This window comes from Argentina silus, assembly GCF_951799395.1.
Source record: "Argentina silus genome assembly, chromosome: 8".
Taxonomy (NCBI): Eukaryota; Metazoa; Chordata; class Actinopteri; order Argentiniformes; family Argentinidae; genus Argentina; species Argentina silus.
The window spans coordinates 9,780,600-9,808,099 of NC_139662.1; the positions used below are offsets into that span (position 1 = coordinate 9,780,600).

The following is a 27,500-nucleotide window of genomic DNA, read 5'->3' on the forward strand; positions in this document are numbered from 1 at the left end:
GTGCCGCATTTTGGGACTGAGTAGAAGGCAAGTCATTCCCGGGGTTTGATTTGGTGTTTGTCCAGAGCAATGACAACTCTGAGTAGAGGGATTGGGAGCCGATCCTCCGCTTTCCCCCATCTGCCACGTCTCTCTCTCTCTGTCTCTATCTCTCTCTCTCTCTCTCTCTCTCTCTCTCTCTCTCTCTCTCTCTCCACATCTCTTTCAATCTGTCATCCCATCTCTCTCTCTCCCCCCCCCCCCTCCTGCCCTCCTCTCCCTCTCTCTGTTTAACCATTCATAGCACTTAACTGTCGTCTCTGAGTGTCTCTCTCTCTCTCTCTCTCTCTCTCTCTCTCTTGCCACATCTCTTTCTCCCGGTCATCCCATCTCTCTCTCTTCCTCCCTCCCGACCCCCCCCACTCTCTGTTTAACCATTCACAGCACTTAACTGTCCTCCCTCTCTCCTCTCTCCTCTCTCTCTCTCCTCTCCTCCGTCTCCCAGTGTGGAGGGGGAGCCCCAATGCGGCGACACGGCCAGTTTCTCGGACAGCGTGTGCAGCCAGGGTCCTGGTTACCTGGGCAACGCTGACCACCACCCCCACCACCACCGCTACAGCACCAGCAGCGCCGGCCTCAGCCTCAGCCTCGGTCCCGGTCCAGGTCCAGGTCCGAGCCTCGGCTCCCAGGGCCCCCCCCCCCTGTGGCCCCCCCCTAGCCCAGCCTCTCTGGCCTGGGCCCAGCGGACACGCCCACCAGCCCGCAAGCCTGGCGCTGCGCAAGCAGGAGGAGGAGGACAACAAGCGCTGCAAAGCCCTGTCCGACAGCTATGAGCTCTCCACCGACCTCCAGGATAAGAAGGTAACGTAGGGGCCGCCGCAGGGGTTAGGGGCTAGCCCGGACCCTAACCCTAACCCTAACCCTAACCCGACCACTGCTGTGACTGCTCCTCATCACTAACCCTAACCCTAATCACTAACCCTAACCCTAATCACTAACCCTAACCTAACCCAACTCTAACCCTAACCCCTAACTCTAACCCTAACCCTAACAACAACAAACAAACAAACTGACTATTCACTGTCAAACAAAGTAGCAACCTTCTATCTATACATTCCACAAATGTGCAATATGACAAACTAGCATATGTTCTATATAGAGGGGAGGCTGGTGGAGGTAGACGTGGGTGTTTGGTAACATTCCTCATGCTGTTCCTTGCGTTACAGTGAGCCCGTCCTCCGATTTCTACCTCCGCCAGCCTCCCCTCTACTGTATAGAACATATGGTTGTTGCACATTTGTGGGATATATAGATAGACTGTGGCTACTTTGTTTGACAGCGAATTGTCAGTTTGTTTGTTGTTGTTGTGTGATTAGGAGCAGTCATGAAAACAAACGCCAATGGGAGGTTGCCACGACAATGATCACGTTTCTCCTCATCTCCCTCTCTCTCTCTCTCTCTCTCTCTCTCTCTCTCTCTCTCTCCCTCTCTCTCTCTCCCTCTCTCTCTCTCTCTCTCTCTCTCTCTCTCTCTCTCCCTCTCTCTCTCTCTCTCTCCCTCTCTCTCTCTCTCTCTCTCTCTCTCTCTCCCTCTCTCTCTCTCTCCCTCTCTCTCTCTCTCTCTCCCTCTCTCTCTCTCTCTCTTTCTCTCTCTCTCTCTCTCACCGGCTTGTTCTCGCCTCGCAGGTGGAGATGCTGGAGAGGAAGTATGGCGGCTACTTCCTGAGTCGGCGGGCGGCGCGCACCATCCAGACGGCGTTCCGTCAGTACCGCATGAACAAGAACTTTGAGCGCCTGCGAAGCTCCGCCTCCGAGAGCAGGATGACCCGCCGCATCATCCTGTCCAACATGCGCATGCAGTACTCGTTTGACGACCGGCAGCCGCAAGCCCAGACCCCGGGCCAGCCGCAGAGGTACCCCCCCCACCCTGCAGCCATGGGCCTGGGGGGGCAGGGAGACCTGGAGCCCGGGTCCCCCACACACTGCCAGGGGGACAGGGAGGAGTACACACACCTGGATGATTCCTTCTCCAAAGAGGTGAGAGTAGCATGGGGGGTTTCTGGACTTTCTCAATCATTGATGAGAAATCATTGATTCACTAAACCGTTGGTACACCATGGTGTGGATCGAACCAGTTTTTTTTTTTCAAAAGGATGGTGTCATACGTAAGATTCAAGCATCCCAAAGGTTCTGATGACTGTGTTTCATCGGCAGCGATCAGGGAATGAGATCCTTTCAAGGAAATATTTGATTTACGAACGCTGTTTTGGTCACGAAAAAGCGTTTTCTAAAATGGAGTGTCTTGGGGTGACACAGGTTTGTTTACAGTTGTCAAGGGGTGTTCTTGGGGAGTGGACTCATTTCCTGCTTTCTGTCTCTGGTAGCCACCTTTTCCAATCATGCAGAAACATCACAGCTGATGTCAGACACTGCAACACAGCTGACACTGCAAGTCTATTTCGGGTGGTTATATTATTATTAAGGACAATGTTGAGAACAGCTCCTCTCAACGGAAATACGAGCAAAAAGATCAATACAAAGGTTAAGAGAGGGAAGTACACTCACTGAACACTTTATTAGGAACACTATACTAATACTGTGTAGGGCCTCCCTCCCGCTCAAAACAGCCTTGATTCTGGAAACATTCCTTTAAGATTCTGGTCCATGTTGACATGATTGCATCACGCAATTCCTGCAGATTTTTCAGGTGCACTTTCAAGCTGTGAATCTCCCGTTCTACCACATCCCAAAGGTGCTCTATTGGATTCTGATCCGGTGACTGGGAAGGCCACTGAAGAACACTGAACTCATTGTCATGTTCTCATGTTCATGAAACCAGTTTGAGACGACTTTTGCTTTGTGACATGGTGCCTTATCATGCTGGAAGTAAATTGTGGCCATGAAGGGATGCACACGGTCAGCAACAATACTCAAATAGGCTGTGGCATTCAAGCGATGATTGATTGGTATTAACGGGCCCAAAGTGTGCCAAGAAAACATTCCCCACACCATTCCACCACCTCCACCATGAGAAGGTGTACAGGTGTTCCTAATAAAGTGTTCAGTGAGTGTATATATCGAAAAAGAAAACACAAATGAAGATAAGATAGAACATATTAAGTTCTGTGTTTTGGTGTATCTCTCTTGGGCAGGCTTTATCCTGGAAAACAGGTCTCTCGACGTCAATGGGACCCCCAGGTAAAATAAAGGTTAAGTGGTAATACATTAAAATGGAGAAGTATGTCTGTTTTATAGAGGAGGATTCGCGCGCTCTCTTTGTACCTTCTTATCGGTCACGGAAAGACCGACTGTTATTTTCCGATATTACGGCCGGTTTGTTCGGGTTTCTCGATTCTCGCTGTATTAAATGGGCCATATATTGAGGTAATTGCATGGTGGCCAGCGTGTTAGCTAATGGAATCACGCTACTGCCTAACACACTCCTTCCAGCTTTTAAATCACCTCTTCAGTTTAATCACAACTCGCATGGAGGTCCTTCAGTTATACAGAGTCTTCCGTCGGCTCTCTTCACGTTTGATACTGTATCTTCACCGACATCACGTGTAATGACATTTTAACAGTTAACCTTTTCTACTGCCATTGAACACCAGTGTGTGTACCTTCAACGACTGCTTTAACCATATGTGTGTATGTGTGTGTGTGTGTGTGTGTGTGTGTGTGTGTGTGTCTTTCTATGTGTGTTCAGGTGAAGTCTCTGGCGGACTCCATGGACGACTCCCTCACCTGCCAGTCGGGACGAGAGGACTCCCAGGAGGGCAGCGGGGAGGGGGGAGGGATAGGAGTGGTGGAGGCCGACGACTTCGGGGAGTGTGTGTGGAGCAACAACCCCTCGTCCCGCCGCGGCGGCGGCGGCCTGGGGGGAGACAGGGAGAGGGGCGGGGGAGGGGGGCTGAGCATGCACGAGGACAGCACGGCCACCTCCTACAGCGACGTCACCCTCTACATGGACGACGGCCTCCCCTCCTCCCCCCTCTCCATAGACCGAGCCCCCAGCAGCACCGACACAGAGTACTGGGGCATGAGCAGCGGGGTGGGGGGCCGCGAGGACAGCAGGGACACCGAGGGAGGGGGCAGCGGCACCAGCCGACGCAGCACCCCCTGCACGGAGTGTCGGGACTTCCGTCTGAGGGGCGCCCACCTGCCCCTGCTCACCATCGAGCCCCCCAGCGACAGCTCCGTGGACATGAGCGACCGCTCGGACCGGGGGTCCCTCAGCAGACAGCTGGTCTACGAGCAGGACCCCGCGGCGGGGGGCGGAGGAGGAGTAGGGGGAGCGGGGGGGTCACCTCAGGGCACCATCAAACACAACCCCAACGGACGCTCCGTCCCCACGGCCCAGGGCCAGACCCGCACCCCGACCGCGGCCGGCCGCCCCCCCCACCCCTCCGCCATCCCCGCCCACCTCCCCCACCACACAGTCATGCACCACCACCCCCACCAAGCCCACCCCAACCCCCACCCACACCCACACCAGGCACACCAAGCCCACCCGCACCCCCACCCCCACCCCCACCACCACCCCATGCACCACCACCACCAGTACCAGGACTCGTCCTCGTCCCAGTCCCCCCAGCAGCCTCCCCTCACCCCCCTGTCGTCCTCGTCCTCCGCCACGGCGCTGCCCTCTGGTGGCCTGGAACAGTCGGACGGGGACAACGACTCCCTCAACTCCACCACCAACTCCAACGAGACCATCAACTGCAGCTCGGGGTCGTCGTCCCGGGACAGCCTGCGGGAGCCCCTCCCCCCCCTGGGCAAGCAGACCTATCAGAGGGAGAGCCGCCACAGCTGGGACTCCCCCGCCTTCAACAACGACGTGGTCCAGAGGAGACAGTACCGCATCGGACTCAACCTCTTCAACAAGTAAGGAGGGACTCCTGAGTGGAGATGGATAGACAGATAGATGGAGGGATGGATATATAAATGGATGGATGGGTGGATGGATGGATAGATGGATAGATAGATATAAATAGATGGAGGGTTGGATGGATGGATGGATATAAATAGATGGAGGGATGGATGGATGAATAGATATATAAATAGATGGAGGGATGGATGGATAGATATAAATAGATGGAGGGGTAGATGAATGTATTGATAGATACAGTATATAGATGGATGATGGAGGGAGGGGAAGAGAGGGATGGACAGACAGACAGACAGACAGACAGACAGACAGTAGGGTAATATGGTGATAGGGAGGGTGGTGATATGGTAGTATGTGGGTGACAGCAGAGTAAACAGCAGTGGGTGGGAGAGCTAAAGGTAAACCTCCAGTCAGTAGGCTGAGCTGGGATTTAGATAAGTGAGTGAACGGTTGTTGATATCCTCTTTCTCTCTCCCTCCGGGAGGTGAAACTGAGTCTCCTTCAAATCTGTTGGATTTGATCTCACTTCATTGTGTGTGTGTGTGTGTGTGTGTGTGTGTGTGTGTGTCTGTGTGTGTCTGTGTGTGTGTGTGTGTGTGTGTGTGTGTGTGTGTGTGTGTGTGTGTTTGTGCATCGGTGCGTTCGGTGTGTGTGTGTGTGCATGTGTGTGTGTGTGTGTGTGTCTGTTCGTGTGTGTGTGTGTGTGTTTGTGTGTGTGTGTGTGTGTGTCGGTGCATTCGGCGTGTGCGTGTGCATGCGTACGTTTGTGTGTGTGTGTGCGTGTTTGTCTGTTTGTGTGTGTCGTCTTCCCTGCGCAGGAAGCCAGAGAAGGGTATCCAGTACCTGATCGAGCGGGGCTTTGTGTCGGACACGCCTGTGGGCATCGCCAGGTTCATCCTGGAGAGGAAGGGCCTGAGCAGGCAGATGGTGGGAGAGTTCCTGGGCTGCAGGCAGAAGCAGTTTAACAAGGACGTGCTCGAGTGAGTGGCACCACTTACCAGGGACGCTCCATATCAGACTAGTGTGGTATTTTCACACGTACAGTTATTTTTTCCCTATGACAGCTTCATATACAGTACAACATTGATGATGGTGGTGCTCACTATGATGGGGCTGCAATGCGCTTGCACATATGCGCAGATACACTCACCAAACACTTTATTAGGAACACTATACTAATACTGGGTAGGGCCTCCCTTTGCTCTTTATTAGGAACACTATACTAATACTGGGTAGGGCCTCCCTTTGCTCTCAAAACAGCCTCAGTTCTTCGTGGTATTGCTTCCACAAGATGTTGGAAACATTCCTTTGAGATTCTGACATGATGACATGATTGCATGTAGCATGCAGATTTTTCAGGTGCACTTTCAAGCTGTGAATCTCCAGTTCTACCACATCCCAAAGGTGTTCTATTGGATTCATATCCGGTGACTGGGAAGGCCGCTGAAGAACACTGAACCCATTGTCTTGTTCATGAAACCAGTTTGAGATGGCATTTGCTTTGTGACATGCTGGAAGTAGCCATTAGAAGATGGGTAAATTGTGGCCATGAAGGGATGCACATGGTCAGCAACAATACTCAAATAGGCTGTGGCATTCAAGCGATGATTGATTGGTATTAACAGGTCCAAAGTGTGCCAAGAAAACATTCCCCACACCATTACACCACCTCCACCATGAGAAGGTGTACAGGTGTTCCTAATAAAGTGTTAAGTGAGTGTACATGCACATCATGAGGAAGAGATGCTGGCTCTACACAGAGACGACAAAATGTGCCTCTAGACATACATCTTTTATACTGTATATCCGTCTTATTCTCTGTACTGTGTGTCTCTCCCACTCCCTTTCCCTCCCCTTCTCCCTCTCCCCCTCTCTCTCCCTCTCTCTCTCCCTCTCTCTCTTTCTCCCTCTCTCTCTCCCTCCCCCTCTCTCCCTCTCTCCCTCTCCCTCCCTCTCCCTCCCTCTCCCTCCCCCTCTCCCCCTCTCTCCCTCTCCCTCTCCCTCTCCCTGTCCCTGGTCCTCAGTTGTGTGGTAGATGAGATGGATTTCTCAGGGATGGATCTGGACGACGCTCTGAGGAAGTTCCAGGCTCAGATCAAGGTCCAGGGAGAGGCTCAGAAGGTGGAGAGACTGGTGGAGGCTTTCAGGTGCAAGCTTGCGGGGCTCGCGGTTGGCAGTGTGGAGTGGAGAATTGACGTATTTAAAATACCTTTGAAACGACCTTCGCGCGTTGCAGTTCAAAGTGACATGAAATGATACCGCTGGTACCGTTGAAATCGGATTGAAATGGATTGAATTTGTGGAGTTTACTCCGACCAGTTTGTATTTGACTCAAGAGTCGTTTGTATTTGACTCCATTAAGACTGCTCTCTCCAATATCTCTCTCTCTTTCTCCTTCTCTCTCCCCCCCCTTTCTCTCTCTCTCTTTCTCTCTCTCTCTCAGTCAGAGGTATTGTGTGTGTAACCCGGTGCTGATCCGCCAGTTCCAGAACCCTGACACCATCTTCATCCTGGCCTTCGCCATCATCCTCCTCAACACAGACATGTACAGCCCCAACGTCAAGCCTGAGAGGAAGATGAAGCTGGAGGACTTCATCAAAAACCTCCGAGGTAGGAGGACGAGGAGTACAGTCCACCTCAATGCATCTCGGTCTCACATTCTCCATCCTCACTGTCATCTCCTACAGCCTAGGTCATCGTCTCACATCCTATCTCACTCACCCTGTCTTCTGTCTTTTCTTCCGTCTCTCTCTCTCTCTCTGTCTCTGTCTCTCTCATTCTCTCTCTCTCCCTTCCTCTCTCTCTCTCTCACTCTCTCTCTCTTCTTTCTTATTTGCCTCTATCAATCTCTCTCTCTCTGTCTGTCCGTCTCTCTCTGTCTCTCGCTGTCTCTCTCTCTCTCTTCTTTCTTATTTACCTCTGTCAATCTCTCTCTCTGTCTGTCCGTCTCTCTCCCTCTGTCTCTCTGTCTCTCATCTTCCTCATCTCTCTGATTCTCTCCTCTCTGTTATCTCTTCCACCTCTATCTGTACGCTGTATCAGCAGTCTACTAAATGGTTATGTCTGTCACTTCTTTTTTTTTCTCTTTTCCCTCTCTCTCTCTCTCTCTCTCTCTCCCCCTCTCTCCCCTGTTCTTTTCACCCCCCAGGAGTGGACAATGGTCAGGACATCCCTAGAGACCTACTGGTAGGGATCTACCAGCGCATCCAGAAGTGGGAGCTTCGTACCAACGATGACCACGTGTCCCAGGTCCAGGCGGTGGAGAGGGTCGTGGTCGGCAAGAAGCCTGTGAGTCTCACCAACTGTGTTTAAGTCACTGTTGTCAGTCAGTGGAACCCCCCCCCCTCCCTTTTTGGAAAATGTTCTGGTGAGAAAAAATAAAGCCTGTATACAAATGCATAGACGATTTTTCCAGTGTTTGTTTAAGTTTTTTGAACATTTCTAAAAAGAAGGTGCAGTTGTTTTTGTTTGACTTTCGGTCTTGTTGGCTGTTCGGTGATGAGATGGTGCGGTGTGAATACCGATCAGGCGAAGATTTGAGCTGTATGTGATGCGTGTGACCGTTAACCTCTATGTGGTGTGTGTGTGTGTGTGCGTGTGCGTACGTGTGCTTGCGTGTCTGGTGTGTGCGCGTGCTTGCGTGTGTGTGTGTGTGTGTGTGCAGGTGCTCTCCTTGCCCCATCGCAGGTTGGTGTGTTGCTGCCAGCTGTACGAGGTGCCGGACCCTAACCGACCCCAGAGGAGTGGGGTCCACCAGAGAGAGGTGTTCCTCTTCAACGACCTGCTCGTGGTACGAAGCCCCTCAGATTTCTCTCTTTAGTCTGTACCATAATGTAGTAGGACATCGTTATCTAGTACACTATGTGCTAACCTAACATCAGGGGTGCAATTCTGAACAAATACAATCGAAAAAATCACTATTTAAATGAACTTGGCTTCAGAAAAATGGAAACAAAACCATTTTCACTTGTGATAATGATGCTCCAGTCCACCCATAGAGTGGGTCCATCCCGTCTTCTCTCCTTCTGGCTAACTCCTCAACTCCCCTCTGCCACAGCAGCTTAGTGTAGACACTAGCCTTTCAGCAACATATGTCTGCCTCCCTCCCTCCTCAGGTGACAAAGATCTTCCAGAAGAAGAAGACCTCTGTGACATACAGTTTCAGACAGTCCTTTCCTCTGGTGGAGATGCAAGTTCACATGTTCCAGAACTCCTGTAAGTATTTGTCTCTCCATCTGTCCCTCCATCTGTCCCTCCATCTATTTATACCCCCACAGTATGCATTTGCACACGACAGCAGAAACACAGGCCATTTTAGCTTTCTTTTTAACCACCCCCCCGCCCCCACCCCACACCACCCCCCGCCCCCGCTCCCCGCCTATAATTTCCTAATCGTAAACCGTAAATGATGTTTATCTCAATAATGGGTTATATGGTACAAGACGCTGTAGAAATGTATGTCGAAATGATGTTTTTTCATTTTGGATTTATTTATTCTTTTTACCCCCTTGGCTCTCACCCCCCCCCCCCCCCCCCATCCCCCCATCCCCCCACTCCCACCCAATGACTGTAACAGATTGCTGTTTGTAGATCACAATCATCATATTCATTAGATTATTGGATTGTAGCCCAGAGCCATAGCATACAAGGCAGAGATATACAGTAGCCTCGCTGTACAAGGGTGTGTGAGGCTGTACGGTCATGTTTGTACAGTAAGTCTATCTGGCTTGTTGTGTGTGGCCCAGGGCCATAATGATGTACTGTAGCCTATACTACATACAGTATTACACATACTAAATTCCTGTATAGTGATGTAGCCAAGGGTAAAATAACGGTAAAATAACAGCATTTACGTGATTAATAATTCCATTATTATTATTATTATTGTTATTATTATTATTGGGTGAGTAGCGTTTACCCAACTTTTACCAAAATGAGCACATTTCCGGTGCATTTTAACCTCGTTTTGAGCTTTTACCTCGTTTTCTCCAGTGTCCAACGATATGGGCCTTTTTTCTAAAAAAAAAATTCTCCTCCTACATCCCTGCCTGTATATATACAGTACACACACACTACTCTATGTTAGAAACGGTACATCTCTGTTTTTATACGGTAAATACCTGTACATCACCCATCCTGTACTCTACCACCATGTCAAAGAGATAGCCTACTACTGTACTATAAGGATGCTTAGTCCTGTATGTGTGTGTGTGTGTGTGTGTGTGTGCGTGCGCACCATGTCTTCGCGTAACAGACTACCCCCACGGTATCCGTCTGACGTCGGCCATCCCGGGAGGGGAGAGGAAGGTCCTGATCGTGTTCACGGCTCCCAGCCAGCAGGACCGGACCCGCTTCACCAGCGACCTGCGGGAGAGCATCACCGAGGTTCAGGAGATGGAGAAGTATCGGGTGGAATGTGAGTGTTCAGGACGTTACTACCCGTCGTCACGGTACAACACCCCCGTGAGGAAACTACGGAGGGAATTTGGGGGTTCCTCTCTTGAGTTTATGGTTCCATAAATGAAAGATTTCATATGTTTTTCCCTTGCTTCTGTTCCTTCCCACTCCTACTCTACTCGTTTTACCCCTAACCCACTCCTTTTACTCCCCCTCCCTCTCCATTTCCGTTTCTTTCTCTCTCTCTCTCTCTCTCTCTCTCTCCTCCACCCCCCTGTTCTCTGTACAGCGGAGTTGGAGAAGCAGAAGGGGGTGATGCGGCCCAGTGGTGTGGGGGCCGGCGCTTCCGGTGCTGGCGGCGGCGGCGGCGGCATGAAGGGCGAGGCGGTGAACGGCACTCTGGGAAGGCCCAGTCTGGATGACACCTACGCCAACGTAGATGGACTCAAACGCACGGCACTCAGCTCGTCCCTGAGGGACCTCTCTGATACAGGTACGACACACACACACACTTTGCTTTTCAATACCTCAGATGCGGTTTCATTTTCGTGGTACAATGGAACCAATGGAATGGCCCCCAAAGTGCACAATCCCTAACAACACTCATGCACACCTCAAATACTATAGTACTATAAGTATTTGCCAGATACTTCAAACCCATACAGTATGTCATGTATGTATATATAGATAGATAGATAGATGGATGGATGGATGGATGGATGGATGGATGGATGGATGGATGGATAGATAGATAGACAGATAGATAATGGGAAATACATATAGACCCAGGTCTGATACAATAACAAGCATACTCCGACACAAACACAATGTCCCAGACGTCAGCTCTACCCAGGGTTATAATAAATCTGTTTCCAGTGGTCATTTGTCTAAATATCCACTTAACCTTTTCAATCAGCCATCTCCTTTGTTCTAAAGGTCTAGACACCACTTCCATCTTCTCTAAGTGACTGTCATTATGATGTCGATGCAGGAGATGGAGAAAGCAGAGAGTCATTTCAAATGATTGTCATTAGGATGCTTCGGTCTTAGACAGAGTTGCAAAGAACACAGACAGACAAACAGACAGGTAGACAGACGAGTAGACAAACAGACAGGGAGACAGATGAGTAGACAAACAGACAGGGAGACAGACGGGTAGACAAACAGACAGGTAGACAGACAGGTAGACAGATAGACAGACTGAAGGTCAGAAGTGTTTTTAATTATATAATTGATCCTGAGGAGAGAGCAGGCTGCCTTGGAGCTACTGTATATGGTGTTCTGTCCCCATCTGCTGGCCAGTGGGAGAACTGTCGGATGACAGGTCTGTTAAGAGTGTCAGTGCGAACTCATTACATTTACATTTGTACATTTCACTCATTTAGCAGAGCTTGCATCCAAAGCGACTTACAGTAAGTACATTTGTCCAGAGTAAGTGAATCAACCATACATCTGTCATTGTAATTAAAACGAAGTCAAGTAAAACCTTAGAGACTCAGGACAATCGTCTTTCCTCTACGTTCTCCTTGCTTCTTTCTCTCAAAAAGGGAGAAGGGGAGAAACCTTAGATTTTCTCCTCCCAATGGGTTTTGTAGAAGGAAACGAGGAAGGCAGATGTCAGGAATAGAGGACAGATTATTGGGACGCACCTTTAGATACAGGAGTCTACCTCGCTTAGCCTCCCCCTCCCACTCATGGAACCTTCCGGTACTGTAGAAGATAAATGAAATCTATAGGAATAGGGAATTATGAATATTGGAATATCGCTATTTTAAAATGGCTAATGGTTGGAATTAAAGAAGGAAATTGCTTCTACAAGCGTGGTAGCAGCAGACAGTTTTGCGATAGCAGGAGATGATCGATGGTTCTGTCTGCATCACTTGATGCCCCGACATCTGACGTATTTCATTTCACGACTGGGATACTTGCCAGGACGAGAGTTCTGACACGTTCATCATCATCACCTCTTGAAAACCAATAATGAATCCTGAATGAGCTGCTCCTGACGTGGGCCCTGTCTGGATAAGGCTCTGCCGTCGGTTCGATTTCTCAATGGAATCGGGTGACTTCAGACGTCATACAAAGTCGGAAAAAGGACATTGGCACTCGATTTTAGGTCTTTTTTTCGGACCATTTGTGTCATTTTCACTTGTTTCCAACAGTCCCAATGAGATCACTGGAAGCAGACAGAGAGAGAGAGAGAGAGAGAGAGAGAGAGAGAGAGAGAGAGAGAGAGAGAGAGAGAGAGAGAGAAGAAAAAAAACAAATGTTTTGCCCTTGAGTTATTTTGTTATGTCTGGGTTGAGTGCACAGTGCAGTCAGTGGAAAAAGCTACAAGCGACAAGTCGCCATGGCCAAATGAGCTGTGAACTTCTGGATGTGAAGTAAGGGGGGGGAATACACTGTGTTCACTTCCAGCCTCGCTGTTCTCCCTAGAATCACTCATCTAGGATCAGCTGTCCCCCCCCCGCCCCCCTCCCTCTCCCCCACCCCCCCCTGCCATAGCCTGCCATGGTCATCAACTGAACAATAACACCGGCGCTTTTCTGAAATTTCAATTTCCTATGGGTGCCTGACAAGGGTCACCAACGTCCTCCCTGAGGTTGATGGAGTCCTATCGTATCTATGTGTGCATGCACAGTAGTTGTTTTTTTTTAGAGAGATTTTGGTTTGGAGGGAAACTAGCGGTAACCTCCTAACCTTTGACCTGGCTGCTCTTTGCTTCCTGGGTTTTGGGGGTTTGCAGGGAAGCGTGGTCGCAGAAACAGTGTCGGCTCCCTGGACAGTACGATGGAAGTAAGTCTGTTTGTGGGGGCGTGGGGGGGGGGGGGGGGGGGGGTGTGGGTGGTATGGGGAGAAAATCATGCTTTTTCATGTCGGCCCCCCCCCCCAAAAAAAAAAAAAAACACAACAACCACCACCGTTTTGTGTCATTCTGCTGTAATGGATGTTCACTAATCCCCTTCATCAATGTTCCATCGTCACTAACTGTTCTAAATGACACTCAACGTCTGTCACCGTACAAGGACACGTGTGCATGTCTGTTCTGTTCATCTCACCGGCGTGTTCTGCATAGGACTGGAATGGATGACGTGATGTTCTGTTTTGATGTCCCTGAACGTCTGCGCATGGAAATGGAGATATATGTGTGATATATATATGTGTGTGTTTCTGTACTTAAACTTTATTGTATGTGTATCTCTGCTATGAAAACTGCACGTGAAGCACTTGCATGGCAACGGCTAGTATGTGTTGACTGTGGTTTTATGGACCAGCTGTCCAGCAGCATGTGACTCCGGCTTGTCGGCCCTTTTTCGTTGTCAATCCTCCACGTTTCGCCGAATGGCCGCCCGTCTTTCTCAAACTCAGTATATCTGATGTGTGGATTTTCTTGTATTCGCTCACTCTTCTTCTCTGTCTCTCTGTCTCTGCTCTCCCTCTGCCGCAGGGCTCCATCATTAGCAGCCCCAGGCCTCACCAGCGCCTCACCATGGCCGGAGGAGGTATTCCGCCCGGCGCCTGCTACGGACTAGAAGACTACCGGCCCCAACGCCCCATCCTGAGCCCCGGAGTGGGGATGGGGGGTGGGCCGGGGCAACAACACAACGCTGCTGGGACGGGTGGGGGTGGAGGAGCACCCCCCAGCAGCGTAGACCGAGGAGGGATGGGTGGGATGGGGATGGGCGGGATGGGCGGGATGGGAGGGATGGGAGGGATAGGTGGGATGGGGGGCGGCCTGGCAGGGGCGGGCCCCAGCGCAGGGGGCTCCTTCCTGGGCAACCTGTTCGGCAGCAGGCGTGGCAAACATCCTGGACCTCTCATCCCTCCAGGGCCACACTACCCTGCACCTGTGCCCCCGCCTACCACCGGAGGCCCGCCCCCACCCTCCCCATCCGCCCTCAGCCAATCCGACAGCGGAGGGCCCTCCAAGATCCAGGCGCTGCACGCCCAGTACTGCCACAACAACAGCAGTGCTGGGCAGCCGCCGCCTCCCTACCACCATCACCACCGCTACCACGTCCAGACCGTGCCTATTCCCAGCCCGCCCTCTACCCAGGCGCCCACCCCCCACACCATCCACAGAGGCTCGCTGCCCAAGCGGGGGGTTATGGGGGTTATGGGGAGCCTGGGCCCCGCTGCCGCTCCCTCCCACACCCAGCTCCAACAGCTGTCCCAGCTGGCCCAACATGGACGCTACGCCAACCTGTCTATGGGCTCGGGCTGCCCTCCAGGGCCTCCCCTTTCTCCTCACACCCCTCACTCCCCGGTGCCCCCCCCGCTGGCCCTCTACCACACGCACTCTACGCACACCATACACTCGGTCCCCCGGGGGGCGGGAGGGGGGGTAGGCGGCGGTGGCAAGCTCCCCCTGACGCTGTCCCACTCGCAGCCCCACCCTCACGCACACTCCCACGCTCATACGCATACCCACAACCACAGCCCCCACCCGGGCCAGATCCACAGCCCCCACCCGGGCCTCGTTCACAGCCCCCACCCGGGCCTGGTCCATGGCCCCCACAGCCCCAACCTCGTTTCCTACTCCAAGCACCAGCCTCACTTCATCTTCGCGGCGCCCCCCCAGGTCCCGTCGGCACGCCACATCCCCCAGGCCCCGCAGTACATGCCCCAGTACCCGCCGCTCTCTTCCATTCCCCCTCCCCCACCCCACTCCCCTTTACCCCCCCCTTTGTCCCCCCATATCCCGCTTACCCCTCTCTCCCCTCACCCCCTCCAGCACCAGCAGCAGCAGGGGGGGGGTCCTCCACTGGGGGGAGGGCAGCAGCAGCAGCAGCAGGGGGGAGGCAGCAACAGCAGCACGGGCACGGGGGGCAGCTCCAAGTCCAAGCCTATCAACCGCATCAGTACGGTGGTGTGAGACGTGGGGGGCGAGGCTGGGACCCCGGGACGAGCAGCCAGGGGGCGCTGTTGAGAGCAGAGAGGAGGAGGATGAGGAGGATGAGGAGGGGCCACGGCCAGGCGAACCCACACGGCCGCTCGGGATCAGGCAAGAGGAAGAGGAGGAGGAGACGCAGCCTGCTCAGGCTCTGCTACTTTCACATTCGCTTCCCTCAGAGCCGGCAGTTTGGCAGGACGGGGCACTCGCACAGAAACACAGACTGACTCTGTACTGTACCGTATGCATGAACGAACACGCGCTTGTTCAGTTACTCCTCTACAGTCTCTCTCTCTCTCTCTCTCTCTCTCTCTCTCTCTCTCTCTCTCTCTCTCTGGCTGGCTCCTATTGGAGGTAGGATATTCGTGTCCCGCCCCCACACTTGACACGGCAGCCAATGAAAGCCAGCCTGTGGTCCATCGTAAACGGAGAGGGTTTGGTTGTGGAGACAGAGGCAGGACGTAGGTCGTAGTTCACCGTAGGTCACCGTAGAGGAATGTCCTTTAGTGATGTGCAGGTGAAATGGTGGTGTTTGTGTCTTAGCGGGGCATGTGTGTATGACCTCATCATACGTCGCCAGGTGAGAAGACGACGGTAAGGAAGGGGCGCCAAATCTGGCTCGTTGTGGGATGTGGAGTCAAGCGTCCAGTCTGTGTCTGTCTTGGACTCAGTACAGGCCGTGACTCTTACTTGTCGATGTGCAATGAAGAAGGCATTGTGGCTCTCACTGGTTTGAGATCAGCTGAATGCAGGTGTTGACGTCTACAGATGTACTGTATTAGCAGTGTGAAAAACATTTAGCAATGTGCACAAATAGGTTTCAAGCTGAAAAGGCATACACAAGAGTGAATTAATAACAGAGACATACTAGCATGTGAAACACTAACAGATATAGAATCATATATATGTACAAATGTAAAGCCACTACATTTTAAAGACAGATGTTACTATTACCAGGGCGCTGTGTGTTCAACACGTGGGCATTGCATTGGTCACTTCCACAGTTTCATCCGTTCCGATAGGTCAAACAGACTTATCAGGGCTTCTTTATGGACACTCCTCAGTGACTTGGGACAACAGCCTAATTCCTTGGAGGACTTGAATGCAAAAAGCTGGAATGTCTGCTACTATCAAACAGTATTTTCTTTGAAAAAAGGTTTTTTTTGTACAGTGTCATAAGCCTCTCATGCCAGTGCATTGATATCTCTTTAGGCTTTTTTTAACACTACAGAGTCTTGATCATGTTATTGGATGTTTGTGAATGCATACTTCAATGATTATTGGGGAAAAACAATATATTAAATGTCAATTATTATATTCTTATATTAATTGATTGTAGACTAACATACGTATTGTACCTTAACATGTGCAGTGCAATTTGAATCACGTGCTAGAATGCCTATACCCCCCTATCTAACTGTCTTGGCATTTACTCAAAAGCGATGAAGTCAAAGTACAGTTTATTTCACAAGAGACATATTGGTTTCCTATTATACTCAAAGAATTGACATCATTGCAGTCAATTCACAAATTCTATAATTGTAACAATTGTTGGCTATTGGGCATTTTTTATTCTGTATTTAATTGATCTACTTTACTGCAACTGAAAAGAAAGAAGAATGATTTTAACTTTTAATCTGAGGAAATCGAGGCAGAGAAAATGCTCTGGACATTTTCTGTTCACCATATGGAAATGCATCCATATTTTCGGAGCAAAAGTCATAACAAACGGTGCAAGCTCTCAGACATTCTCTCAGACATCGGCTCTAAATGAGAGAAATGTGTGTGTTTTGGGGTTTTTTTGTGCTTGAGGTCGGTCAGAATAGTTTGAGTTGTACCTACAGTGCAGTATGATGGCAATTACTACTGATATTATTATTGATATTGTTGGTGTAACAGCTACTACTAATATTACTAACTAACTATTGTTTTGTACTGTTTTTGGTTTCTTTTTCATATTGTGCTGGAAGATGGAGACGGTGTGGTTTTATTAGTTGGGTGGTTAAGCACTGGCAATACAGATACTGTATGTAATTCGATGTCTGTGTGTTTCAAAAAGAAACATTCCACTGAAACAAACTGTTAAATAGCCTATAGTGAGTCACTTGTTACACTTGTTACGATATGTCTTTATATCGACTCAATATTGATTACTTAACTCAAGCAGGCCGACTGGGTCTGTGACAGTCTGCACATGTGCTTGCATACACACACGCACGCGTGCGCACGCGCACACACACACACACACACAAACACCAGATTACTATTATTTTCTCCGGCATCTCCATAGTGTGGAGGTGTTGCTTTGTCAATTAAGTTTTGTGGTTTTGCACACAGCGACGGCAGAGACCGCTCCGCCAGTGCCTCGTCCAATCCCACTGCAGCCTCCTACATCCCACCAGTCACACGCCACATCCTACGGCCCCTCCCCCACACCGCCACCCACGGTTTACAGCTCTCTGATTGGCCTAGGCTGACACACAGCTGGTGTTATACTTCCTGTAACCTCCAGAAGGGGTTCTATTCAGAAGGCAGATGTTTCCAGCACCACATTAGCATCCCACTTAGAATGCATGGCCAGTACCATTAATGGCCAATAACCTTCTGTGTGATGTGCTAGTGTGTGTAGATTGGAACGTACAGAGGCAGCCACAGAGGCAGATTTGTTGAATTAGAGTGTCGGTTTACAGCCTCAGCCAGTCCACATTGAACCACACACGACAGGACATCCCTCACTCTCTCTCTCTCTCTCTCTCCTCGACTCTCCCCTCCTCTCCTCCCCATTGTATTTTTAACCCCCTCGCTCACATGAGCAGTAACGTCTTGGGCTATGGTAAATGTAAGAACTTAAGAGAGGGATGACAGTGAGGGATGGGGGACATAGAGAACCCACTTAGGCCCAGTTAGGAGAACGCACTTCAGTCCAGCTGCTTCAAGGTCTATATGTTGGCTGTTATTGTCTCTGATCAGAAATGCCAGTGTCTTTCTTGACCGTCGTGATCGCTGTTGCATGTGTTCTTACTGCACCTAGTGAATGAAGCTGTATAAACTACCTGAATGTACATACTATCTACTGTACTATGAGTAATACACCTGTACTCTGGAATGGACTGTACTATGTCTCTGTAACTAAAAGGGAATGGACAAATAGAATGCATTTGTTTATTTTTAGGGAGGGAAGACCGAATAGTCATTGTAAAATTGTATCCGTACGGTATACGTGTGTTCCAGAGCAGGCATTCTTTTAAAATATAACAAATATGTATGGACATTTTAGCTGTATATACAGTATGTATCTGGTTTCAAATTAAAAATGCAGAGACTATTGAAAGGTGAATATTTATTGCTCTTCTAATATAAAACATGTTCTTGCTGTTGGAAAGAGTGTGCGTGGTTTTTATTAACCGCTGAAAAAAGGCATCAGTACGGGAACGTCAACGAGGTGTGCGTTTATTGGAAAAACAATCCAGGCCGTGGAGGTGTGAAACGTTGGCGCGCCTCGGGCCGTTTTACACCTCCGCAGTGCTGATTGTTTTCTTATTACCACACACCTCGTCGTTCGCTAGCTCTTACATAATGTATATTATGCAGTGTTTCGATTTGCTGGGAGAAAGCTAATGCATGAAGCTGATTTCACTGGCACTGGTCTTGGTACTGGTACGGCTAAAATCTGTGTAAAATATGGACTATAGCTCGATAAAATATGAGGTGACTAACAATTCCACGTAGAACACTGACTGGCATTCTCCAACAATAGAACCTATGTTCTGGCTTGACACATCGGGAACAGAGTAATGGGAAGCATATAAAACATTTTTTTTTATTCTAAAACATGTCAGGAACACAGAAGATTTTCCTCAACAACACCTTGTACACCTTTAGTATGCTAACGAAACCCATGTAGTCACATTTACAGAAGCAACACCGATGAAGAAAGAGACGTAATAGGAAATTAATAAGGAAAAACAACACAAATTCTACGAATGACTAAAAGTTCTTCCAGACACACACAGAATTCACAAAGACATTCAGTTATAATAATATTTAGAATAGAGTATTTTCAGTGTCACGTTCGTCTGTACAGCTCCATTTGTCAAACCATGCAAGTACTTTATTACAATCAAACTGCTCCTCGCCCATTAGGGGTTTGACAAATTGAGACCAGTCTACTTTAATAGCTGGTGGATGCAGCAGATACTCCACATACTGAGATTGGCACTGTACAAGAGGAAATAGGGGTTCTACAAATGGAAGATCTATTTTTCGCATGGATGATTGAACTGAGTTGTCAACACTAACTCTGAGAATTAATGGTCTCCTATACTCTCTCTCTCTGTGCTGTTATTCCATGTGGGTAAGGGGTTGCTCTCTCTCTCTATCTGTGTCTATCTCTCTCTCCCCTATTAACTTAGAATACTCATTCTTTCATGTATGTCAGGCTATCTCCTCTGTGCTTTAAAGGCTTGTGCTACAATGGAGAAATGAGTATCTTCCCATCGTCCTCTCTCTGGCTCCCAAGCCCCTATATCCCTCAGCTTGTTACTCATTCGACTGAGCAGTTGTCTCTCCTGTCTACAATGTCTACTCTAATCTCTATTCATTCACTTCACAGAGGCAGAGGTTTGGGCAGTTGTTCTTCTTTGTCTCCACTACTTACTGTGTGAATGACATGATGTTCTGGTACAGCTTGTCCATGTTATCTTGCTTTCTTCTCTCTTCTTCTCCACAATTGTCTGTTTTCGTTCCAAGTAAAAATGGGCTTAAGAAATTCTTAATATTAAAATGCTTCGTTCCCTACTAACTCTATTTTCGGTGCATTTCCTTCGCCCATAGTCCTATAACAGCATTCTTCAGTAACTTACAAATCAATGACTTCATACTTTTTGACACTTTTTTTCCCCCACATGATTTACAGAAATCAGCTCTTATCTCGGTCTTGATCCTCTGTGGCAAATGCTTGAATTTATCAGTGTGTCCTTCTCTCTTTAAATTCAGTCAGAGTTCTGTCATGTCGCAGATGGCTTTCCTGCCACTGACTCCCCCTCAGACCTTCCTACTGTACATGGAGTAGATTCTATACACGTCACACGTATACTCCTCTCCTCTCCTCTCCTCTCCTCTCCTCTCCTCTCCTCTCCTCTCCTCTCCTCTCCTCTCCTCTCCTCTCCTCCCCTCCTCTCCTCTCCTCTTATCAACTGTCCTCCTCTCCTCTACTCTCCTCGCCTCTCTTCTCCGTCCCTCTCCCCTCAGACCTTCCTAATGTACATGGAGCACATTCGATACAGATCATTGTCTTGACCTCTCCTCTCCTCTCCTCTCCTCTCCTCTCCTCTCCTCTCCTCTCCTCTCCTCTCCTCTCTCTATCATGATGACACCAGTAATGATGATAAAGTCTTCTCTTCCCCCTCTCAGACCGTCTTCATAGAGGGGATGTATGGAGTTCTATTATTGTCCCTCCTCTGTATCCCCCTCTCTCTCTCTCTCTCTCTCTCTCTCTACACCGTGGTGACAGACAACAGAGGGTTGTACACCTTCTTCCCGTCCGGAGAGCGTGAGCCGTGAGACAGCAGCTCCTGGATGGTGATCCAGTTGTCCAGGATCCTCCTGTTCCTCTTCTTCATGACCTTCCTCTGGCTCAGGGCCAGGATGCTGTTGTGCTCCTGCGGCGCCCCCTGGCGCCCCCCCGCCTTCCCCTCCGCGGTGTCAGAGCCCTCCCCCTGGGTCTCCCCCCCCCCCCTCAGGTAGTCCAGGCGACTCTGCATCATGAACTCCCTGCGGCGCCGCTGTTCCCTGGCCCTCAACAGCTGCTGCTTCCTCTCCTCCTTGCTCCAGTAGCGTCCCATCTTCATCTCGCTCACGGCGTCGTCGTCCGTGGTCATGCCGCTGCGCTCCTCGCGGATCTTGATGGCGCGCGCCTTGAGGAGGCGGTCCCTGACGGGCCGCTTGGCCACGTAGCGCGTGCCGTCGCTGCGGATTTTGACCTTCCACTCCATGCGGGGCGAGGCGGGGCCCAGGTTGAGGGACAGGGGCGGGAGGCGGGAGGGGCTCGGGTGGTGGTGGTGGTGGTGTTGGTGGTGGTGGTGGTCCTCCGAGCCTGCGGGGGCGCTGTTGACGCTCCTGGGGCTGGCGGGGCCGCTGCTGCCCGCCGCCGCCCCTCTCTCCTCCTCCAGGATCCTCTCTCTGTCCCTGTCGTCCAGGCAGTCGATCATGACCTCTGACTGCAGCTGCATGCAGCTCTGGTAGCGCTCCAAGGGCCTGTGACGACGGGTGAAATACGGGCTGGATTCGGCGCTGCGTCCCCCTCCCGCCCTGTCGTGGGCGCCGTTGGTTTTGGGGGAGCGCCTGGTCATCGTCCCGCCCTCCGCCACCCCCCTCCGCGACACGCCGTCCCGGGTCAGAGATCTGAACTTGGGCGGGGGGGCGGGGCTCGTGCTGGCGTTGGCCGTTTGGAATTTCTTATAGCTGTTTGGAGAGAAGGAGGCGTGTCCCCTCTCCCCCCCCCCCCGCCCGGCCCGGTCTCTGGTCCTGCTGGGGGTGTGGGGGCGCAGGGTGGCCGAGGCGCTGGAGTCCCCCTCCTCCTGGATGGACAGAGGGGGGAACTGCTCCGTGCTGACCAGAGGTGTGCTCCTGCAGCTCTCTCCCCCGGTGTTGTACGCGCTGGTGCTGTCCTTGTCTGACCTCTCCCTCTCCGGTACCTCGTTGATGTCAGACAACTCGTGGTGGGGGGGTTCGTCCGCGTCCGGGGGTCCGGAGGGGGCGAGAGGGGGGCCGCGGCTGGCCGCCGCCTCCTCCTCCAGGAGCCAGGCTTTCAGGCAGCGCTCTCTGAGCTGCTGCATCTTCTGGGCCCTCAGGATGTTCCGACACTTGAACTCCAGGTGGCGCAGTTCCTCCTCCAGCAGGGCCATCTCGTGCTGGGTCAGGCTCTCGTTGCAGTTGGTGTCCAGAGGAGCCTTGCCCTCCCCCTCCCCTTCCCCCTCCTCCTCCGCCTCGCCCTCCTCCTCACCTCCCCCACCTCCTCCTCCTCCTCCTCCCGCGTTCCCGTTCCTCTCGTACTGACACCTGATCTCCAGCAGCTCCCGGTACCTCTCGCACTCTTCCTCGGTCAGGCCCGGCATCATCATCATCATCAGGGGGGACGCCCCCCCTCCTCCTCCCCCTCCGCCACCGTCCAGGCCGGGGAGGGAGTCGGTGCTGAGGTGGATCTCCCGGAGGTGGAGGAGGGGCGGGGTGTCCCCTCGGGGCGGGGCTCCGGGGCTGCGTCCGGGGCGGAACTTGCGCATGCTGCCGGGGGTGTTGGTGGTGTTGGTGTTGGGGGCGCTGGTCTGCTCGTCCCCCAGGAGGTCGTGTTCCGAGGACTCCTCGTTGCGGGTGCTCTCGTCCGTGCGGCCCACCCCGCTGTCCAGCTCCTGGCTGTTACTGAGGGGGGCCATGCTGAGGATGGGGGGGTCTCGGTCTTTGTTAGGGGACCAGGGCTCCCGTCTCTCCCCCCCTGCCTCCTCACCCCCTCCTCCTTCTCCCCCTCCTGGAGCTCCAGGTCCGGGTAGCCCCCTCTTCCTCAGCCTGTAAGAAGGAATGAGTAATATTGATAACAAACTTTAAATTTCCAGTGTCATTCAAGAAAGTGCAATTCAAATGGGCTCTTCAACAATACAGATAAATGCTGTCAACCAGAGATTTGAAAATAGAATGATGTATGTCCGACAAACAAGCAAACGAACAAAGACAACAGATAGTGATACGGTGTTGTTAAACGGAGGACTGATAGAGCTGTAGCCCACCTGCAGAGGCTGGGCAGGTGGGAGGTGTGGAAACCCTCCACACTCATCTCGATCGGCAGCTCCACGTCCAGCTCCTCCGGGTCCCCCTGGTTCTCAGTCTGGGAGGGGGTGGGGGGGTGACGGGTGGGGGTGGGGGGGTAGGTCATGGTGGGTCATGGTGGATCAAGGGCATCGAATATTTCAATATCGTTATTGATGGCCATGACAGATTGGCAAGTTAATCATGTAGGAGAGAAAGAGAGAAGGGGAAATAGGGAGAGAGGGAGAGAGAGAGAGAGAGAGAGAAAATATGAGAAATATTTCATATACATTCTTGGGCTGCACAAAAATGTTTAGAGATATTGAGATATTGAGATACTGTTCAGGCTTGTGTGAGTGTGAGTCAACAAACACTACAGTAGATTCACAAACAAGACACTAGGTGGGGACACACTCTTGACAGTCAAAATCAATGTTAGACTAATTCTACAAGCATTTAATTGTTTCCATTGAACATTGAGTAATGTAAACATAATATGTGGAGTATGTGTGTTTGAATCAGCGGCCTTCTAAAACAGCAATATGTTACATCAAAGCGATCTGATGCCATGGAGTGGAGTACAATATTACAGTAAGATTTTGTACTCCACTAGCTCTTACAGTCATTCCATGTGAAACTGATATTCTGGAATGGATTTCATTCCGCTCTGTTAATATTCTAGTGCCGTCGATGGATATCAGGAGTGCCTCTTGAGAAAAAAAAAGAATAGTAATTTTTCCTTCTTCTAGCATTGTGACTGCCAATGGCCCCTGGTCCGAGCATTGATTACTTTATCTTATGATGACTGATGGATAGATGATTCACCTACTTGAACAAATGTATTTGTTGTAAGTTGCTTTGGATAAAGGCGCCTGCTAAATGCCATAAATGTAAATTTAGCGAGTTAGCTCGAGAGGCTAATTGAACTGTTTCTCAGAGACAGTGAAACAGAGAAGAACATTGATTCTAGCCTGTCATTGTAAGGATGTTAACCTCTCTCTTCATCCCCCCCCCCCCTCTCTTCATTCCGTCATTCCCCCCCCCCCTCCCCTGATAATTGAGTAAGCTCTAAATCCCGTCATTGTCCCTTCACCCCCCCCCCCCCTCTCTCTCATTGTTCTCCACTGCCCTCCTTGTTAGGTGTGTCCCTTACCTCTCTGCTCCTCTGTCCCTGCTGTCAATCTATCCTGTGTTTAGAGGAAGGGACACATTGTGTAATGGGGAGACTGTCTGACACAACGTTATATACGTAGAGAAACATCTCTTACATGGCCGCTCAAACGTAAAGTAGGACAAGGTTGGGTTGTGTTTAGTATGTGAATGTATTGCATGTGTCTCTGTGTTTAGTATTCATATAATGTAAGGCTATGTTTCTGGCTATAATGGCAAGGCTTGTGCGTGGGCGTGGGCGTGGGCGTGGGCGTGCGTGTGTGTGTGTGTGTGTGTGTGTGTGTGTGTTTATGTGTGTGTGTTTTTATGGGTTTGTGTGCATGCGTGTGTGTGTGTGTGTGTGTGTGTGTGTGTGGATACAAAGCAGTGACCTTGAAGTAACAAAATGGGACATTGAGGATAAACCTCCCCTCCTCTATTCCCCATAAAGTCCCCTCCCTCCCTTGCTCCCTATATCATCCCCTTCACCTTTCTCCTTTTACTCTTTTAAAGATGTCATGCTCTCTCTTTACCCACCCACCGCCCCCCCCCCCCCTCTCTCTCTCTCTCTCTCTCTCTCTCTCACTCTCTTTCTTTCTTTTTTTTTCTATTACTTGGTGGTACAATAAAATGTCTATTTTTCCCTTTTTGTTATGGAAATCTACCAGTGGTTTCCTCAATGCTGTCTCAGTGAGTGATCACATATTTGTAGCCTTGACGTGTAAAAATATGCAGACCGTCTTCCCCTGCAGTCAGCAGATCTGGGCAATCGCTTTGGGATATGTTGTCACGGTGAAAGATTTATCAACAGTGTGTGAGTGTGTGGGGTGAGGGGGTGGGGTGGGGGTGGGGGTGGTGGTGGTGGGGGGGGGGGGGGGGCATAGAAAATGGGAGTGTGGGTGTAAGATAGAGTGACTGACTGTCTATGGGTTTTGGTGTGTGTGAATAGATATAGATATATTTTGAATAGAGTTAATACCAATCTATCATCGCTTGAATGCCACAGCCAGTATTAGTATAGTGTTCCGAATAAAGTGTTTGGTGAGTGTATATATCTTATATAACATTGTATGGATTTATGTATATACCTCAGTATCAGTAATGTAGACCTACACTAGAAAAATAGTTTGGAGTAGAAGAATGTGGTAATACCTCCTTCAAGGCATGCACATTATAACTTGTGAAAGGCATGTATGATGCTGTATAATGTCCTCATAATATGTTATGTCTGTCGATAAGACTTTGTTTTATTCAACTGACGGAAAATGACTGAAAAGAGTTCAGGATCATTATGGGTTGATGTAAGACATTACAATGCAGTCCTACATCCTTATGACAAGTCTCCTAATGTGCTATGAATGCATTGCAACTGTATGTGCTCTATCGGTTCTCATGTAAAACTAGAGTAGTACATTGATGGTGTTGTGGAAGAGTGTGCAGGGTTATAGAAGGGTGTGTCTGGTCACCTCTATCTCAGGGCGAGCCAGCAGCAGTGAGAAGTTGATGCTGTCCTCTCTGGTCAGAATGGCCACCGCCTCCTCCCTGTTCTGGATGTCCACTCCATTGATCTGACAGAGAGACAGGGAGAGGGACAAGTGAGACAGGGAGAGAGAGACAGGAAGAGGGAGACAGGGAGAGGGAGACAGAGACAGGGAGACAAGGAGAGGGAGACAGAGAAGGAGACAGGGAGAGGGAGACAGAGACAGTGAGACAGAGAGGGAGACAGACAAGGAGAGGGATATACAGTATCATGATGATTGATTCATGTAGCCAACCTGGGTTGGTCGAATACAGAGACGGTTGAACATTGTATATACAAAGCTGAACAGTCAGCAAGCATGGGCTTGTCAGCTTTCAAGGACGCTAACATGCTAATTTAGCTATTGTTACAAGCCTGTCGGAAATCACTCGATTAGGGAAGAATGATGGACAGCTACATGAAGGCACAGCCTGGTTGAAACATTATGCAATGGAGATGATGTGATACCTTCTGCGAAGTAACAAGCAATTTTTTTCCAAAAAAAAAAAAAAAAAAAATGTTTATGCAACATCTCCTCGCTCTCGCATTCTGTTCTGTTGTCATAAGAACAGGCCTCAACGTCGATCGATGGCCTTGTTACCATGGTAATATGAGACTTCCGGGGGGGGGTTTATTATGTCCCTGTCTGACTGCGGTCTCTAGACTTCTGTGTGCTGAATAAAACTTGCGTCATTTCTCCTCTATTTTTAGGCCAGCTGTCACTGGGGCAGTCTCACCACCCAGCTCGCTAGCTACAATGTGTGGCTAGCCCCATGCTAGCTACCAGGCCTGCCCTACTTGGTGGAAACAGGGGGTGTGGAGACCAGTGGAGGCTGGTGGAGGTAGAAATCGGAGGACGGGGCTCACTGTAATGCATGGCATGAAATGAGGAATGGTATCTAAATATAATGTTTGATACCATTCCTCTATTCCATTCCTTGCATTACAATGAGCCCGTCCTCCGATGTCTGCCTCCTACCAGCCTCCCCCGGTGGAGATGTGTGTCAGACTGTATTGTATGTGACGTGTTGTCAGACGTTATGTACCTGCAGTATTCGGTCCCCCTCACGAATACGGCCGTTCTTCGCTGCTATGCTGTTGGGATTGACCTGGTAGAGAAGAGAAACATTTACATTCGGATCAAACCGCAAACTCTGTGGTGAGGCCATCATTTGGAGTCGGTTTTGGGGGTTAGGATTATTAGAGTAAAACATCGTCCAACGTTATTCAAACGAGGTATTGCAGAGTGAGGTACTCAGGCCGTACAACAAGGCCAGCGGTTTGAATCTTATCGAGGTGTATCTGGCGGGGGTTTGAACCAAGGGAGCTTCTCGTATGGACGCCACAGACGTAAACCACTATACCAAGAGGACCTCCTCGTCGCAGGCTACACCTCATCACGGGAGAGTGATTCCTAACCACCTCCGAGACAGAGGCTACTCTCATTCCTCACCTCCCCCACGTAGATTCCCAGGTCCTCCTCATCATCGGTACGGTAACACACTGTCAGGCCCAGCTTGTCCTGCTGACGGGACTTATACAACTCCACCTCCTGAACAGAGGGAGAGAGAGAGAGAGGAGGGGTGGGGGGAGAAAGGGGATAATGAACGAGAGAAAGAGAGAGAGAGAGAAAGAGAGAGAGAGAGAAAGAGAGAGCTTCAAATAATAGAAACTACACAAATGTCTTGAAGTGACACATATATCCCCCTAGAGTCCAAAGGAAACCCAACGTTGCTGAAATACAGAAAGGCAAATGAAGCCTTCTTCAGAATACGGCCCGGTGTAATAGCTGCTTTGTGCAACCACTCCCCCTGTGTGTAACACAACAGTGTCATTTCCCATTCAATGGATGACAGCTCATTAAGGGCAAGTCCTTTA

General features: G+C 50.3%; 2 protein-coding genes across 2 annotated transcripts in view; one reads left to right on the forward strand and one right to left on the reverse strand.

The window, feature by feature from the left end:
* The window catches only part of LOC310808920 (IQ motif and SEC7 domain-containing protein 1-like), a gene marked incomplete at both ends in the record, with an annotated part of 64,360 nt that extends 49,221 nt beyond the window's left edge, over positions 1-15,139 (forward strand). The window contains 14 exon segments of the mRNA XM_083676019.1: positions 485-731; positions 733-840; positions 1,665-2,015; positions 3,685-4,862; positions 5,685-5,846; positions 6,891-7,013; positions 7,310-7,476; positions 8,015-8,154; positions 8,531-8,656; positions 8,982-9,081; positions 10,121-10,282; positions 10,553-10,756; positions 13,010-13,059; positions 13,712-15,139. Coding sequence (XP_083532145.1) covers positions 485-731; positions 733-840; positions 1,665-2,015; positions 3,685-4,862; positions 5,685-5,846; positions 6,891-7,013; positions 7,310-7,476; positions 8,015-8,154; positions 8,531-8,656; positions 8,982-9,081; positions 10,121-10,282; positions 10,553-10,756; positions 13,010-13,059; positions 13,712-15,139 — 4,546 coding nt within the window.
* Positions 15,140-20,652: 5,513 nt separating this feature from the next.
* The window catches only part of pdzd4 (PDZ domain containing 4), a gene marked incomplete at both ends in the record, with an annotated part of 14,387 nt that continues 7,539 nt past the window's right edge, over positions 20,653-27,500 (reverse strand). The window contains 5 exons of the mRNA XM_083676020.1: positions 20,653-22,636; positions 22,936-23,033; positions 25,570-25,671; positions 26,669-26,731; positions 27,076-27,174. Of these exons, the coding sequence (XP_083532146.1) occupies positions 20,653-22,636; positions 22,936-23,033; positions 25,570-25,671; positions 26,669-26,731; positions 27,076-27,174 (2,346 nt within the window). The remainder of the gene's footprint in view (positions 22,637-22,935; positions 23,034-25,569; positions 25,672-26,668; positions 26,732-27,075; positions 27,175-27,500) is intronic.